The sequence below is a fragment of the Electrona antarctica genome, assembly GCF_951216825.1.
Source record: "Electrona antarctica genome assembly, chromosome: 18".
In the NCBI taxonomy this organism is placed as follows: Eukaryota; Metazoa; Chordata; class Actinopteri; order Myctophiformes; family Myctophidae; genus Electrona; species Electrona antarctica.
Window position 1 is genome coordinate 8,389,499 of NC_136799.1, and position 17,330 is coordinate 8,406,828.

A 17,330-nucleotide genomic window follows, 5' to 3' on the forward strand; every position below is an offset into this window, starting at 1 on the left:
TTTGAGGTAGACATGAAAATGCAGAGAACCTCTCAAACCATCAGATTCAATTTATACTATAAGAAAACATTGGAGAACCAATTGAAAAGCATGAAATCCTTTATTTTAAACTTACATTCAATAACAATAATAACATTCAAAAAAGTATTCTTTTAGTGTGATCCCATTTATTCTCTTTGGTCCAGTTTCCTGAGGAGAGAAAGACAAAGTTTTATAAAATCGACATGCAACAGTAACATGTTTTGTATTTAGTCCAAATTATGATGAACAATCTTTAAGAATAAAAAGTTGCAACAGATGTTACCTCAGCAACTTCAGGAATGTGGAAAGCAGTCGCCTCTGCCCTGTCGCAGTTCTCTTCTCAACAAAATCTTCATCCTTCCCCAGTGTTCTGGTCCTCCTGTTCCCGTCACCAGGCTTCACAGTCTCTTCCTCATAGCTCAGCGTCTGAGACCCATCTGCATCCGTTTCAAACTGCAGCCTTGAGCGGAGGATCGGTTGGCCATCGGCAGTTGTTCCCGCTTCATTATCAGCCTGCTGTCCGCCCATATTCAAGTCAAGACCACTTCCACGCTGGTTCAAGTCATAAGCTGGCCAGGGCTCGTTTAGTGCTTGGCCGTGACGCATCCTTGATAGTCCACCCCATTCTCGATTTCTTATAGCTTCTTCCCTCAGAAACGCTTCTCTCTCCCGCAGAGCCTGTTTCCTTTGAGATTCTTCCCGGATTGCCCTCAGAGCCTCTTCTCTGCGCCTCAGACCCTCTTCTCGTCGAGCTGCCACTTCATGATATGGAGGAGGGATCGGCCACCCGTACAGCATAGGAGGAGGGGGGATTGGCCACCCATCTAGAAGAGGGATTAAGGGAATTAAGGGAACACCAGTTGTTACAGCATCACTTCCTATGGCATTGAACCTCATCCCACCCAGTCCTTTCAAAGGACTTTGAAGTGGGTGGTGTGTGGCTGTAGGGTTCCATTTTGTGACATCATTGGTGCTCGGCACATTAGTGACCTGCACCTGACCAGGCAGCGTCAGGGTCAGTATAGCTGCAGGGCCCTCCTGACTTGAGACCGATGCACCAGCTGGCACGGGAAGCCAGTGGGATCCAGGGATTGCATTTTCAGATGAGATTGTGCCTTCTTGCGCTCCAGAGGCAGACTGAGAGGTTGATGTGTCGTATTTATTCACTTCAGGAGCCGGTTCATCAGACTGCATGAAGTCGAGATAGAAGTCAGCATCTGGGGCTGAAGGGTGATATATCACCCTAGGTTGTGGGGCTGGAGGGTGAGACAGCACCCTAGGTTGTGGGGCTGGTGGGCGAGATCCCACAGGTTCTCCATTTACAATGTAGGGGCTGACTAAAGCTGGCCAGGGCTCGTTGTGCTCTTTTAGTGTTTGGCCGCGACGCATCCTTGATAGTCCACCCCAGTCTCGATTTCTTATAGCTTCCTCCCTCAGAAACGCTTCCCTCTCCCACAGAGCCTGTTTCCTTTGAGATTCTTCCCGGATTGCCCTCAGAGCCTCTTCTCTGCGCCTCAGACCCTCTTCTCGCCGAGCCCCCACTTCATGATATGGAGGAGGGATCGGCCACCCGTACAGCATAGGAGGAGGGGGGATTGGCCACCCATCTAGAAGAGGGATTAAGAAGCCCTCTGCCGTTAAGGGAACACCAGTTGTTACATAATCACTTCCTATGGCATTGAACCTCTTCCCACTCAGTCCTTTCAAAGGACTTTGAAGTGGGTGGTGTGTGGCTGTAGGGTTCCATATCGAGACATCATTGCCAGTGCTCGGCGCATTATTATTAGTGACCTGCACCTGACCAGGCAGAGTCAGGGTCAGTATAGCTGCAGGGCCCTCCTGACTCGAGACCGATGCACCAGCTGCCACGGGAAGCCAGTGGGATCCAGGGATTGCATTTTCAGATGAGATTGTGCCTTCTTGAGCACCAGAGGCAGATTGAGAGGTTGATGCGTCGTATTTATTCACTTCAGGAGCTGGTTCATCAGACTGCATGAAGTAGACATAGTCGACAGCATCTGGGGCTGGAGGGTGAGATATCACCCTAGGTTGTGGGGCTGGAGGGTGCGATATCACCTTAGGTTGTGAGGCTGGAGGGTTAGACAGCACCCTAGGTTGTGGGGTAGGTAGGTTGTGAGGTATGTAGGCTGGTGGGCGAGATCTCACAGGTTCTCCATTTACAATGAAGGGGCCAGCATCTGGGGCTGGAGGGTGAGATATCACCCTAGGTTGTGGGGCTGGAGGGTGCGATATCACCTTAGGTTGTGAGGCTGGAGGGTTAGACAGCACCCTAGGTTGTGGGGTAGGTAGGTTGTGAGGTATGTAGGCTGGTGGGCGAGATCTCACAGGTTCTCCATTTACAATGAAGGGGCCAGCATCTGGGGCTGGAGGGTGAGATATCACCCTAGGTTGTGAGGCTGGAGGGTTAGACAGCACCCTAGGTTGTGGGGTAGGTAGGTTGTGAGGTATGTAGGCTGGTGGGCGAGATCTCACAGGTTCTCCATTTACAATGAAGGGGCCAGCATCTGGGGCTGGAGGGTGCGATATCACCTTAGGTTGTGAGGCTGGAGGGTTAGACAGCACCCTAGGTTGTGGGGTAGGTAGGTTGTGAGGTATGTAGGCTGGTGGGCGAGATCTCACAGGTTCTCCATTTACAATGAAGGGGCCAGCATCTGGGGCTGGAGGGTGAGATATCACCCTAGGTTGTGGGGCTGGAGGGTGCGATATCACCTTAGGTTGTGAGGCTGGAGGGTTAGACATCACCCTAGGTTGTGGGGTAGGTAGGTTGTGAGGTATGTAGGCTGGTGGGCGAGATCTCACAGGTTCTCCATTTACAATGAAGGGGCCAGCATCTGGGGCTGGAGGGTGAGATATCACCCTAGGTTGTGAGGCTGGAGGGTTAGACAGCACCCTAGGTTGTGGGGTAGGTAGGTTGTGAGGTATGTAGGCTGGTGGGCGAGATCTCACAGGTTCTCCATTTACAATGAAGGGGCCAGTACTGACTAAAGCCATGGCATCTGGAAGAAAAAAAAATGACATCATAATGAGTCGTATTGTATCAAGTGATCAGAAGGACAATCTTGCAAGGAGGAAACACTCAAACTATCGACATAGCATCATCAATAAAATACTGTCACTGACCAATGTGTGAAATCCCACGAGTGTGATCTTTACACTTTGATCTACAGCAGATGCAGACCATTGCATTGTCAGTCAGCTCCTCCCATCTGAAACAAAATCCACTAAAATCAGTAGTGTCAAAAAGAGAAATGTATTGAATAATTTGTGATCGTAGCTGCAAATACCTGGACCGGAGTTTATTGTAGTTGCAGGACTTAGAGCCCACAGTGATGCCCTTGTCTGAAATGACCACACTACAGTGCATGTACATCTGTAGACATAAGATCCAGTTCATGTTTAGCAGCCTTCATTAACAACGCACTGGTCAATGAATGACGATAACAAACTCACTGGTCAGTTTATGCAGCAGGTAAACAAATCATTGGTCAGTGTACATGCAGATAAACTCACCCCAGATTTCAGCGGTGAAGTGTCGAGAATTAAATTGATTGCATCCTTCCTCCCAGAAGGCACAAACTGTGCAATGGCATGGTTGGATCGTGAAGGGACTGTGCACCTGACAGAACAGTTAGTAGATAATTGCCTGGTCGTTTTGTTTTTGAACCATAGTTCAGTACAGAACTGGGCACTGTAGCCATTGCTTTTGAAATTGCATCATATGGCAGCCAAGTCTATGGACTTTAATGTTTGTTTAGCACTTTTAAATAGTGGCAGCCGAGTCTATCCCCTTGTTGTGTACTCTAGTGTATGTAGCCATATAGGATATACATGATATAAATGTAATGTTTCAATAGAAGAGAGATAGAAGGGAGACCAAATACCACCCCAATTGTATAAGTTCTATTGTAACAATTACACAACTTTAGTTATATTAATGTTAGACATTTTCTTTTAAACTTCTTACTTTAATATGCAACAGTGCCCGGCATGGCATGGCAGCAGATTATAGACTTTAAGCTGCAAAACCTGCACCTTACCCTTTATTCAAGATGACTGCATGCCGAGGTCGAGTCTCAGGAGCAATGGATTTAGACAGCCAGCAGGACTGGATGAAAGGCCGCTGCTCAGTTCCACATTTAGCCAACACCTGCAGGTGGATGCTCTGGCCTCTCTGATAGAGGTTGGACTCTGCCGTGCTGGTCCAGGATGCTGCAGACATTATATTACACTTTAGGTTTGCAATCTATAGTCATGAAGAATCTTACTTTACAGGAAGAGATCTTTAACTCACATTTCATGGCATTTATGGTAAAGCTCCAATCATTCGACGTGCTTGGAAGAGGTACGGAGAAGGAAAAGTCTGTGGCCCCCCTTTGCGCATGAAAATGTAAAAAGTTTGAACTTGCATCTCCTACTACAAAATTTGAAAATCGTTCATTTACACATTTCAAAGATAGTGATTACAAGCTTCAAAGCATCATGACTGAGATTGCAGATAGTAGTAGAAAAGTAGTTGAAACCATATTAAAGTCAAGACATGGGGCCTACCTGTTTGGGACACAGGAGACCGGCACAGTGAATGGTGCGTGCCACCAGGTAAGAGGACTTCTAGGGATGAAATGGAGCAAATTGTAGAACACGTCCAAGCCATTCTGAGTCTGTGGAACATAAATGATAATAATTACAGAGAGGCACCAAATTACAGAAACTGCAGGAAATACAGTGGCATTCCATTTGACATACTCACCACCACATGATTTGTTCCACACCGAGCAAAGTCATAAGTGAAGACAAAGTTTTCCTTTGAATCTCCATTATGGAAGCAGTCATCACCAAGCTGTAAATCCTCTCCACTCAATAAGACACCATTGAATCTCTTCTCAACCAGCAGAGTGAGCCGAGATCCAGTACAGGACACCTGGATTCTTGGAACTTCCGTGGGAGGCGCGTTAGATTCAGGGCCAATCTGCCAAGAACTTAAAGATGGGAAACCATTACTGTCACTTCCAACTGGAGAGCGGTAAACATCTTCGATGAAATGGCGAGCAGAGAACTTTCCAAACGGCTCCTGAAAAGCAGCTACAGCAGGAGGACACGTTGCAATAATAAAGCACAGTCTCAACAGCTTCAGAGGCCCCATGGTGAAGCTCATCGAGTTGGCTGGCTTTCATTTGACCAAGAGGCCTGGCTTTTTAAAGGGCTGAAGAGGCACCCATGCACAGGTGCTGGCAATTAACTTAAGTTAAAATAGTGTATGCCTACATCTATGAGTTGGCAAGCAGCAAGTTTGGAGAACAAGATCAGCAGGCAGTATCACACACTTTAAATGTCTTGATGAATTGAAAATGGAGGACCCTGATGTAAAGAAGTCATAGTGCTTTTTCTGGTTTTTATCAGTTTTTGTATTGACCTGTCCTGTACTTTCTTTGAAATGTACCCATTCTACAAGCTGTTAATAGGCTACCATTTTCAAGCAATCAAGCACAGGCCTAATGATAAATTGATAATAATTGAATTTGCAGATTCAACTTTTAGAAACTTTAACACTGGTCAACCCATGTGTAAAAGACAATTTGCTGCTCAGGGGCTCACATCCGGCCTAGAGCCCGTCCACTGTATCACACTCCACACGCACACATTCATGCACGCACGCAGACCGTTTCCCTGTCCGCTTTAGACCGGATCTGCAACCCTCAAAGTGAATATTCGTCTCAGTAGTAAATAATAGTAATGTCTGTCAGTCAGGCAGCCTCAGGGGGGATTGTGGGCGGGGCAAATAGATCTGGTCCCTCCCACTACGTGACGACGACCATCCACAGGTGAGCAGTGAGGGAAAGGAAGGAGGAAGAGACACCAACACACAAAGACAGAGGTGTACAAAACAAATATCTATAATAATAGATAGAAATGGCTTTATTACCGCGACTGTTATTGGGCTGCATGTGATCAACTCATAATAATCACAAGAACAAGTTCATCATGTCATCCTTGGGTAAGTTATAATATTTACAATGTGATTGACTGTGTGTGTGTTTTTAAAACTGAGCTGAAGTGAATGCAAAGAAGCCAGAAATACGTTTTTTTAGGTGTGGCCACACTGTCAGGTAAAACGGGGGCTGCTGCTCGTGAATGATGCTTTCTTTCTTTCTGGTCTTTCTTGTTTCAACAGCCTTTATGTTCTTAATAACTGAACCTGTGGCGGTAATTCACATCTGTTGTCGCATTCTAGTAGAATATCTTTATTGAATTTATTGTGAAATGTTTGTTCATGCTCGGATGAGTTTATGCAGAGGTTAACATATAATAATTGTTGATTGTAGGCCTACAGATTATAAGTTATAACATTTGTTTGCAGTTTGTAGAATGGGTACAGTTAACACGAAAGTACAGGTCAATACAAAAACTGCTACGAGGATAATCACAAAACCAGAAAAAGCACTAAGACTTTCGTTTACATCTGGGTCCTTCATTTTCAATTAATCAGAAGACAGGCACTATTACACGTGTTACACTAAACATGTGTTCCTTATTGCTTTAGTCGCTCTGGATAAAGTCTGCTAAATGCCTAAATTGTATTGCAAATGTCCTGCTACTATACAGTATACAGTATACCCCTCCCGCATGAGAGATTATTATTTCTTCTGCCACAGTCGTCCAGGCAGGCTACTTTGCGCAGAGCTTGGTCTACTAACTACCCGACTTTCTCAATGGAAGTGTGTATATAGGCAGGCAAGACCACCTCCAAACCAAACCACTGCAGATGTTCTAGGTAGTAGGTGTATTCTATTGTAACATAGCTCTGTTATAAACGGCATGTTGGGACTACAAACAGACATAATCACCACTGAATGTATGGGTCAGTTTACTCTGTAAACACGAGCCCTCAGGCCAGCATTCATTGAATGTTTGAGCATCTATACCCACCCTGACCCCACCCTGAGCTTTGTCCCCTTCCCTTTCAGGTGGGTCTTAAGCCACCTGCACACACACACACACACACACACACACACACACACACACACACACACACACACTTGTCAGATAGCCTATGGCTATGGCTATGCAGTTGTTGAAGGTTCCCAAACCTTTTAGGTCATCACCCAAAAAATAAATTAGATGTCTGCGTTGTGAGCTTGTATACAAGCTCACAACGCAGACATCTATAGATTCATGGAATCACTGAAAAAGTAATCATTGAATTTTGTTTCATTTTTGCTTTTTCTGAAAATGTTTTGAAATCATATAATAATTAAAAAACAAAATGTATAGGAGATACCAAAATAAAGGGACCCATACAAAATTGTGCCCCTCAAGTGGTTCCCACACCCCAGATTGAGAATCACTGCCTTGGCTGGTTGGGTGGGAGATGTAATGGGTGCTCTGATCTCATTTATATGTCCTAGCTCTGGTCCATAGCCTCCTGCACTTTACTGCCGTTGCATTGAGGCTATGCGACCGTTCTATTTCCTGGCTCGCATGAAACGCGGACCAACCTCTCCTCTGTTACGAAAATAAAAAGAACGTTTCACCTACTCACCAATACAAAGGCGGGTTGTGTCATTAGAAAGCCTACTTTCCTTAGTGGACTCACTCTGAGCCCCCCACCCACCACAAGTATAAAATGTACTTTTTGGCCAGAAAGGGATTTGTTTTCCACCGGGAAAAAAATTACTTTTATCTACCGATATTGCCAAGAGAGAACCCTCATAGAGAAATTCCTCCGGTGAAAAAAAATCCCTTTCTTGCCAAAAAGTACCTTTTCATACGTGTAGAGAAACACTGCCTTGGCATGGGAGATGTAATGGTATTGTTGGGTGCTCTGCTCTCAGGCCCGGATTGGACAGTCTGGCGATTCTGGCAGAATAGAAGCCAGGGCTGGGCAGTCATGGGGCCAGGGCTGGGCAGTCATGGGGCCGGGGCTGAGCCAAAATAAAAAGCAATCAAAAAGACATAGTAGGGCCGTCTTTGGGCCGGTGAAGACCGCAAATGCCAGGGCCGACTTTCTGTGCCAGTCCGTGCCTGTCTGCTCTCATGCTCCCATCGCTGCAGCCATTCTCGGCATGCTCCTGGCTGTAACACTGTCCATCACTCATCTCTGCTGGGTCAATGACATTTGTGATTAATTAGCTAGTTGTTAATTAGGCGCTGTCTCTCGGTGTGGTTACCTTGCTGTGCTGCTGCTGAGCCCACAGCCCCCCCTCCCCCCAACCTTTCCCATACTGTACCATACTTTACGTAGCAGTTTTTGTATTGACCTTCGTTTGAACTGTACCCAGTAGGACTATGTTGTGTCTAATGTGTTTTGGGGGGGCTTGCGGTAGGACTATGCTGTGTCTAATGTATTTTGTTAGGGGCTTGCGGTAGGACTATGCTGTGTCTAATGTGTTTTGTTAGGGGCTTGCGGTAGGACTATGCTGTGTCTAATGTGTTTTGTTAGGGGCTTGCGGTAGGACTATGCTGTGTCTAATGTGTTTTGTTAGGGGCTTGCGGTAGAACTATGCTGTGTCTAATGTGTTTTGTTAGGGGCTTGCGGTAGGACTATGCTGTGTCTAATGTGTTTTGTTAGGGGCTTGCGGTAGGACTATGCTGTGTCTAATGTATTTTGGGGGGGTTCTTGCTGTAGGACTATGCTGTGTCTAATGTGTTTTGTTAGGGGCTTGCGGTAGGACTATGCTGTGTCTAATGTATTTTGGGGGGGCTTGCTGTAGGACTATGCTGTGTCTAATGTATTTTGGGGGGTCTTGCTGTAGGACTATGATATGTCTGTCTAATGTATTTTGGGGGGTCTTGCTGTAGGACTAGGCTGTGTCTAATGTATTTTGGGGGGTCTTGCTGTAGGACTATGATATGTCTGTCTAATGTATTTTGGGGGGTCTTGCTGTAGGACTAGGCTGTGTCTAATGTATTTTGGGGGGGCTTGCGGTAGGACTATGATGTGTCTAATGTATTTTGGGGGGGTTGCTGTAGGACTATGATGTGTCTAATGTATTTTGGGGGGGTTCTTGCTGTAGGACTATGATGTGTCTAATGTATTTCGGGGGGGCTTGCTGTAGGACTATGCTGTGTCTAATGTATTTTGGGCGGTCTTGCTGTAGGACTATGATATGTCTGTCTAATGTATTTTGGGGGGTCTTGCTGTAGGACTATGCTGTGTCTAATGTATTTTGGGGGGGCTTGCGGTAGGACTATGATGTGTCTAATGTATTTTGGGGGGCTTGCGGTAGAACTATGCTGTGTCTGATGTATTTTGGGGGGGTTCTTGCTGTAGGACTATGCTGTGTCTAATGTATTTTGGGGGGGTTGCTGTAGGACTATGCTGTGTCTAATGTATTTTGGGGGGGTTGCTGTAGGACTATGCTGTGTCTAATATATTTTGGGGGGGTTGCTGTAGGACTATGCTGTGTTTAATGTATTTTGGGGGGTTGCTGTAGGACTATGCTGTGTCTAATGTATTTTGGGGGGGCTTGCTGTAGGACTATGATGTGTATAATGTATTTTGGGGGGGCTTGCTGTAGGACTATGATGTGTCTAATGTATTTTGGGGGGGCTTGCTGTAGGACTATGCTGTGTCTAATGTATTTTGGGGGTTCTTGCTGTAGGACTATGCTGTGTATAATGTATTTTGGGGGGGCTTGCTGTAGGACTATGATGTGTCTAATGTATTTTGGGGGGGCTTGCTGTAGGACTATGCTGTGTCTAATGTATTTTGGGGGTTCTTGCTGTAGGACTATGCTGTGTCTAATGTATTTTGGGGGGGGTTGCTGTAGGACTATGATGTGTCTAATGTATTTTGGGGGGGTTCTTGCTGTAGGACTATGTAAATGAGTCCGTTTGAATGAGGGCTAGGTGAACAGAAATGACACTCCAGAGATTTAGAAAATGTACTTTTATTCTTCTTTTGCAAGCTGTTCAAAAATAATGTTCAAAAATCATTCTTCCGAATAGGGTTTCACAAGAAAGGTAGTTCACGAAAAAGGAAACAAAAAACATACAGACCTCTAATCAAGCCTAAGTTTAAAGCCGAACCTTTCACTGAGGGTGTGTTTAAAACAACACGACAGTCTAGCTACCCTCTATGCTACTGACTGTTCACTATAAGGGCAGAGCTATCCAGCATTGTGCCCTTCTCCTCCCTCTACTACCTGAAACTGGAATCCCTTCCCCACCCACAATCTGGGCCTTTCAATTGTTGGGTCAAACCAACAGTCTTGAGCTCTGGTTGAAGACTATAGTTTCACCAACCTCTCTAGCCAAAATAAACACAGCTGATTCCGGGGATCCTTTTATAGGCTGGTGGAGGGACCTAATTGGGACTTACCACTTATGGGGTGTGTGGGTGTGTATTTGTATCTTTATATTATGAATTATGAATGAAGAGTTGTTTGCTAAAAACATGATTATAGTTACCTTGTGGATTATGATGTCTGTAAGGTTTGGGAAATGTTTTCTGTGTTTATTTTGGCTAGAGAGGTTGGTGAAACTATAGTCTTCAACCAGAGCTCAAGACTGTTGGTTTGACCCAACAATTGAAAGGCCCAGATTGTGGGTGGGGAAGGGATTCCAGTTTCAGGTAGTAGAGGGAGGAGAAGGGCACAATGCTGGATAGCTCTGCCCTTATAGTGAACAGTCAGTAGCATAGAGGGTAGCTAGACTGTCGTGTTGTTTTAAACACACCCTCAGTGAAAGGTTCGGCTTTAAACTTAGGCTTGATTAGAGGTCTGTAAGTTTTTTGTTTCCTTTTTCGTGAACTACCTTTCTTGTGAAACCCTATTCGGAAGAATGATTTTTGAACATTATTTTTGAACAGCTTGCAAAAGAAGAATAAAAGTACATTTTCTAAATCTCTGGAGTGTCATTTCTGTTCACCTAGCCCTCATCCAAACGGACTCATTTACAGACTATGCTGTGTTTAATGTATTTTTGGGGGGCTTGCTGTAGGACTATGATGTGTTTAATGTATTTTTGGGGGGCTTGCTGTAGGACTATGATGTGTCTAATGTATTTTGGGGGTTCTTGCTGTAGGACTATGCTGTGTGAACCTGAAGGACAACAAGGCCCTGATGAAGATGGGCCTGGGCCTGGTTCTGGTGGGACACGTGAACTTCCTGCTGGGTGCCCTGGTGCACGGCGCCGTCCTCAGGCACATCAACGTCCACGACGTGGCCCGGGCCATGGTGTACGCCATCGCCAACGTCATCGCCATCGTGGCTGGCCTTTTTGTAAGTGGCACGCCCCCCCTGGCTGACGACTGACGAGGGCTACACACAACACGCATCGGTGTTCATTTTGACAGCAAATTCTGATTTAGACTCAATTCTACCCCAAATTACTGAGATGTGGATTCACACGCGATTAGTATTACCCCGGGACCCCGGTGTTTGTTGAATTATGGTAGGTAATTTGGCCTGTAATTATTACAGCCCAAATCACCGACATGGTCGATTCGCACGGGATTAAAAACACAAACGTCCTCCGTGATTATTCTATATTATCTGAGGTCCTGGGGTAATACTAATCCCGTGCGAATAGGGCTTTAGTCGACTAAATGTCTAAATTAGTCCTTGTCTTGGTCAACAAAAGTAGCACTGCTACACACATACACACCCAATGTAGAGAATGAACCTGAAGTGAAAAACATTAGCAGTGGATTATGTTTACAAGATTCAACAAAGGCCATTGACACAGTGTTATTAAAAAACACTTTGACCAGTGCCATCTGATTGATTTAATGTGTACTTTAATTGTTTTTTTCCCAGGGCATAATAAGTGGAATCACTGCCATTGTCTTGTCAAAAAACAAGAAAAACAAGGGACTGGTAAGTACCGTTACTCATTCGTCTGCTTAGTTCTCAAATGAACTTGAGTCCTGTTCTGACTTCTGAGTGTTGATATGAGAGCAGTCAAACTGACGACTGAAGTCACACAGAGGACGACTTGAATCCTGTATTCAAATATGGAAGCATCTGAGCGCACACACACACACACACACACACACACACACACACACACACACACACACACACACTGATAATAAAAATAATACCTTTTGCTGAGGAAATAACGTTTGATTTGGCTACTAAAAACATGGGTTGGTCCAGCTACATAATAATCATAATGCATTTTATGTATAAACCACTTTACATTCTCACGAATCTCAGAGTGCTACATGGTTGTTGTTACAATTCCAAACATGCAAACATGACCCGCTGTAATTACTTCAGTCTAAATTAGTAGCTTAATAACTAGTATTAAATATTGTCTTTTTTATGTCCAATATATTTGTATTTAGTTCATAAAGTAAACATAACTATACTTAAAAGCTTTTGAAAGGCATTTGAAATTACATGAGAATGTTAATTTTCAGGAAATATCGTCAAAGTTGCCCACCCCTGTTTTAAGGCCATCTGTGTTGTGCTTCTGTTCTCTTTGCAGAAGTGGATTCTGTTGGTGTTCAGCTTCGTGGCCGGTCTCCTGGCAGCTGCCTCCACTTTGGGCCTGATGGTCTCCATGGTCAAAGCCATCATTCACGGCGGACGCAGCCTGCTGACGCACTGCAAGAATTTGGACGCCCTCATCATTGTCGATGCCTTTTCCAGCATCACCAACGAATGTCCCTTTGACCCCACCCGCATCTACGTAAGTCAGAAACGTAAAAACTGTCCCTTTGACCGCACACACACACATACGCAAGTCGGTAACATAAAGATGGACGTACAGCTAGAACCACTGGAACCAAGTAGTATATTTGATAAAGTAGTAAACGAGGTGCTGGCCCCCTCGATGCCACGGAAAAAGCAGAGCTAAACAAACTCAAACAAACATGCGGATGTTTGTGCAGACGACAATTATTGTTACTTGGATGTCTCCTCTCCACCAGGTGGAAGGCGTGGTCGAGCCTATGTTTTTGACCGATCAACGTGAAACTGCACACACACTCCCTGGGAGACCAGAGCAGGACCTCTCCCCTAACATTTTCTCATCTAGCTGTTATACTGCCACCAGGAGGCCATTATTTGCAAAACATATTTATTAAATGACTCCTACAGATTTCGTCCAAACATAACGCAAATTGGTGCACATTATTTCTATAGTCATGTGATCAAGACTTCACAAGTAGACTTCTACTGGCCTGGCAGAGACCTGTGCTCCGAGGAGCACGTTTTTCAAGTCGTATATATGTTTATTATTGTTATTAGCCTATTAATTCTGTTACATTGTCTGTGGAACCAGAACAGTCATTTTACTCTGTGTACACGATGGACAGAAACATTGGAACGTTGAACTGGGACGCTGCTGTATTTTTATTTGTTGTTTGTGACATCTTTCTGCTCTTTGCCTCTGCCAGGGAACCACGGTGATCCTCTGGGTTCCTCTCATCGTGATGTCCGTGGTGGAGATGGTGTTCTCCTTCCGCTGCTTCGCAGCCTGCACCTCCTTCCTGCGCATGTGCAGACGAAGGAGGCCCATCCAGGCTAGACGAGTGAGTTATCGTCCGTGGGTTCTTGTCATGTCAGTTGGTTTTCAACCCAATTTCATTTCAAGGCCCATTATTTATTCGGCGTTTGAGCCACCAAGGACCGCCATTTGATGACCTTCAGCCTATCAGACAAAAAAACATATTTTGTTGTCGTTGCATAAGATTTTGTCTACAATTCCATGCTTTTGGAAAACGTTGACCAAAATAACAATTCTTTTACATTTTCTAATTGTGTAGACGTAAATGAAGTAATATAATGCAGATTTTTAACAATAATTTTACTCTTGAGAGCATAAAATGAAACAGACTGGACCCGTATGGGTCCATTTGGTTTCATTTTACGCTCTCAAGAGTTAAAGATCTACAAGGGACCACTTGGTTACCAACTCTACATAATTTAGCCTCCAAGGACCACTGTTGAAAAGTAAACCACTGTTGTATGTGATTGCAGATCACATAAAATATAATTAATAAAATATGTAATGTAAAAATAATGCGTCCCTTTCAAACAATGTAAAGTCTGCTCACATTCGTCTATGCTTCCTTTTACACTGGCATGGTTGTTAAGCAATACGTCTGTCATCTGCTAGACCAGTGGTATACGTTAGTGTCGGACGATAATTATCTACAATACCTTCTGCGTTTGCTCCACCAGGTGCGTATCCAGAGACATGACGAAGTGGCATCATCATCGTCGCCACCGCCGGCCACTCCGCCACCAGAACCAGAACCCGAGACGGAGACGGACGCCGAGGCCACAGAGCAGCACGAGCTGCTGGAATGCAACGCTACGTCAGAGCGCAGTGACTGGCTCTGACCCGGCGGCGCAACCCAGAGGAACCACATTTCAAAAAGTACTGGAACTTTACAGTTACATGGGTTTAGAGAGGTATTGGAACCTATAGAACCACACGGGTTTAACCTCTGGTCTTATCGGTCGCTTACCTTACACCTCTTATACGGTAACTGTGATTCTGGGTGCAGATGCAGACTTCCCAAAAGATACGACATCTTTATTAGGCCTACTGAACACTATACTCTGTTTCCAAAGTGTCTGCTTTCATTACTTGGAAGGAGATGAGTATAAATTACTTCAAACAACTTGGCACGCTCAGTGCGTTGCAATGTTACTAATGCATTTCAAATGTACTGCTACTTTCACGAGCACATACATGTGTCATATCGGCACAAGATATCAGGATTCTTTTATATCAATTCGATAGCAATAGCGCATTTTAAAGGTATATTCAGTGATTTGACTTCATTCAAATATCACTTATTTTTTCTTTTTTTCTGGATAATCCTCCCTACTATAGAGTGTGCTGACCATATAAGGAGTTCCTCCCTGTCCCCAGTGAGCCCCTGGGGTCAAAAAACCCTAGTTTCAGTTTTGGTGGCGGGTGGCAAAACCGTCATCCAATCAGGATGAGATGGGCCTTCCTCCAATCATGATCGAGTGGGGGCGGGCCTTGGTGCACATGCTGTTGGCCTGTTGCACTTCCCCCCACTGTAGAGCGTGCATGTGCACATTTTGTTACCGGGGCGGACTGGGTGGTTTTCCAAATCACTCAAATCACTGAATGCTCCTTTACCAGTTGAACACTAACATGAAGAAGGACATATGCATCCCACAGAGTGACATACTGTACCCACAGAGTGAGGTCTGATCGTGGGTAGCTACCGGGACGTAAGTCGGGACTTGATCACCCCGGCTGGGTCACCTGAGTGAGGGGTATGATGTTCAATATACCCGAAACCCTGATGACCTTGGGATACATCAATGAGGATACGTCCCAGGCAATGTTTTTTTACTGTACTTATACACAGATATTGAGTCAACTATGACGTTTCATGGCCTTGTGTTGTGATCAGATGTTGATGCAGTGTATTGGGCCATTACAATCACTTCTAGGGGTGCAACGCTTATTGGAACTAATTGAATTCATCAATTATAACCATTGATTTTAACCAAATAATACATTTTCAAAAATACGGACAATTGGCAGACATAGCCTTGTGGGCTTGTAGGTCTGTTCTTTTCTGTGTCCTTGTATGGCCAAGTGTATATAATTAGGGCTTAAGTGGTTGATCAGACTGATGTACAGTATATGACGGGTCAATTAGTATTTCTTTCGCATGATTTGTATGATGTGGCGTGTGTACTTGAATTCCGCTAGCTCAAGTGGGCAACCATTTTATTATTATTATATAATGGAGGCCTTGCCCATATTTATACGGCTTTCTTTCTTCTTTCTACAGGATGCCTGTAATCGTTAGTAACCACTTTCCACAGAAAATGCATATTTCTGTGCAGTGGTTTGAGTAGAGTAGCGTTTGTAAAACATTCGAAAAGCCTGAAATTGCTGTTCCACGTATCGTTCCATGCTCGACTCTGGAGTCTTTTAAGACACCTATTCTCTCAGGCTACTAGTTTGATTTGATTTTGTGCCCAAAAATGTGGACGTCTTTGGTATTACCGCACGGGCATAGCCCAAGACGTCTGTGGACGTCTTTGAAAAAACAAAAAAATATATATATCTTTTTATTTTATTTTTATTTGGTTTTATTTTTTATAAAAAAAAATCAAAACAATGATTTTTTTTCTTTATACGTGGTGCCAAAGTTTGTGTTTTCGCCATTGAGAATGCATTGGGCGTTTAAATTAAATAACTCAGAAACTATAAAACATTTCAAAGTAAAAAGTTCCAGCATGTGTCTCCACAGTCAGCTGAATTATAAAAAATGTGAATGGATTTTCTAGGTGAAAGTGATTTTTGGGCAGTTTTGCGTGGGCTCTCAATGTGTTAATTGTTTGTTTGTTTGTTGGTTTTTTGTTTTATGTAAGGCGTCCTTTGGGGTTCATGAAAGGCGCTATATTAATTCAAGCTATTATTATTGCAGTATATATACCTTGTCATGTCAACATGGGGTCAAGGGAGTGGGTCAGGGACCCCCCCATTGGTCCTTGAGTGGGTTCCAGGGTGTGCCCAGCTAAATGCTTAATTGGAAACAAATGGAGGCCAGTTACGGGTCTGCAACTCTACACCGTGTACAAATATTTTTACACAGTTTTCCAGTTATATAGCTAGCTTTTGGCACATTATGAGCTAATTGTAAACCTCTAGATATCAAAGTCTTTCTCCTCCTTGAGTGACTCCATGCGCATGAACAGCTCCTTCATATTGCGGACGGTACATAACCCCCGGTTTATCTGGGGAGCCTAACATCGTATGCGTTGTGCCTGCTCCAGTTAGCCTGACACTTTACTTTTCGTTTCACTTCTGAATCGCCAGGACATTCTTTTTTTTAACCCATTTTGACCTGAGATCAGATTCTAAAAATGTCTTCTACATCCTGACAGTTTTCTGAAAAAGCTATGGTTTCTATGTCAGTCGTTCTTCGATTTTTCAAAAATAGCCACTTGGTGGCGCGCTATGAGCTTGTAGATCTGCTATTTTTCAATAGCTAAAGCACAACATGATGCTAACACCAAAAGGGGTTCCCGCCCAAAATGGGTTTTAATGGTAGCGATTCAGGGCTGGAGCCAGGCTATGCTTCAGGGGCACCATAGGTACCGCGGAGTAGAAGCAACCACCAAATATGTCCTCACACAAGCAACGTAAACACTGTGCAGTTATGTTATCGCAGCTTTGGAAAGGTCAGAACTTGAAATGCTGTTTTTGTTTCCAAAATACTGCAAAACATCGTACTTGTCGTCATGTATCACTTGATGTGTCCAGATACGGAAGTCTAGGTGGAGCTACAGTATGTTGCTGAGAATCAACATTTTCCTTTTCCATTTAAAGCATAA

At 44.3% G+C, this 17,330-nt stretch overlaps 2 protein-coding genes across 4 annotated transcripts; one reads left to right on the forward strand and one right to left on the reverse strand.

The window, feature by feature from the left end:
- Positions 1–81: 81 nt before the first annotated feature.
- On the reverse strand, positions 82–5,225 carry LOC306942443 (uncharacterized protein). The gene is made up of 9 exons (XM_079528323.1): positions 4,790–5,225; positions 4,591–4,700; positions 4,334–4,413; positions 4,080–4,251; positions 3,553–3,658; positions 3,327–3,412; positions 3,163–3,248; positions 305–3,038; positions 82–189 (listed from the first exon to the last, which is right to left on the reverse strand). Exons 1-9 carry the CDS (start codon positions 5,192–5,194, stop codon positions 168–170), a joined length of 3,801 nt encoding a protein of 1,266 aa, XP_079384449.1. The 5' UTR covers positions 5,195–5,225; the 3' UTR covers positions 82–167.
- Positions 5,226–5,901: 676 nt separating this feature from the next.
- On the forward strand, positions 5,902–15,908 carry tmem54a (transmembrane protein 54a). 3 transcript variants are annotated; one of them, XM_079528144.1, is made up of 7 exons: positions 5,902–6,034; positions 11,065–11,261; positions 11,799–11,858; positions 12,475–12,678; positions 13,388–13,522; positions 14,175–14,373; positions 15,779–15,885. In XM_079528144.1, exons 1-6 carry the CDS (start codon positions 6,022–6,024, stop codon positions 14,334–14,336), a joined length of 771 nt encoding a protein of 256 aa, XP_079384270.1. In that variant the 5' UTR covers positions 5,902–6,021; the 3' UTR covers positions 14,337–14,373; positions 15,779–15,885. The 3 variants fall into 3 exon arrangements, with proteins under 3 accessions (XP_079384270.1, XP_079384269.1, XP_079384271.1); XM_079528143.1 differs by having other exon boundaries at positions 14,175–15,908; XM_079528145.1 differs by lacking the exon at positions 5,902–6,034 and adding an exon at positions 10,640–10,758 and having other exon boundaries at positions 14,175–15,908.
- Positions 15,909–17,330: the final 1,422 nt, after the last annotated feature.

What these genes read in the sequence shown, in the direction of transcription:
- LOC306942443 (XM_079528323.1), bottom strand. Translation starts at nt 5,194, where the DNA reads ATGAGCTTCACCATGGGGCCTCTGAAGCTGTTGAGACTGTGCTTTATT. An exon ending in GTGGAACAAATCATGTGGTG is followed by an intron (nt 4,701 to 4,789) that starts GTGAGTATGTCA and finishes TATGTTCCACAG; the next exon opens with ACTCAGAATGGCTTGGACGT. An exon ending in GTCTCCTGTGTCCCAAACAG is followed by an intron (nt 4,414 to 4,590) that starts GTAGGCCCCATG and finishes TCATGCGCAAAG; the next exon opens with GGGGGCCACAGACTTTTCCT.
- tmem54a (XM_079528143.1), top strand. An exon ending in CCATCGTGGCTGGCCTTTTT is followed by an intron (nt 11,262 to 11,798) that starts GTAAGTGGCACG and finishes TTTTTTTCCCAG; the next exon opens with GGCATAATAAGTGGAATCAC. An exon ending in TTGACCCCACCCGCATCTAC is followed by an intron (nt 12,679 to 13,387) that starts GTAAGTCAGAAA and finishes TGCCTCTGCCAG; the next exon opens with GGAACCACGGTGATCCTCTG.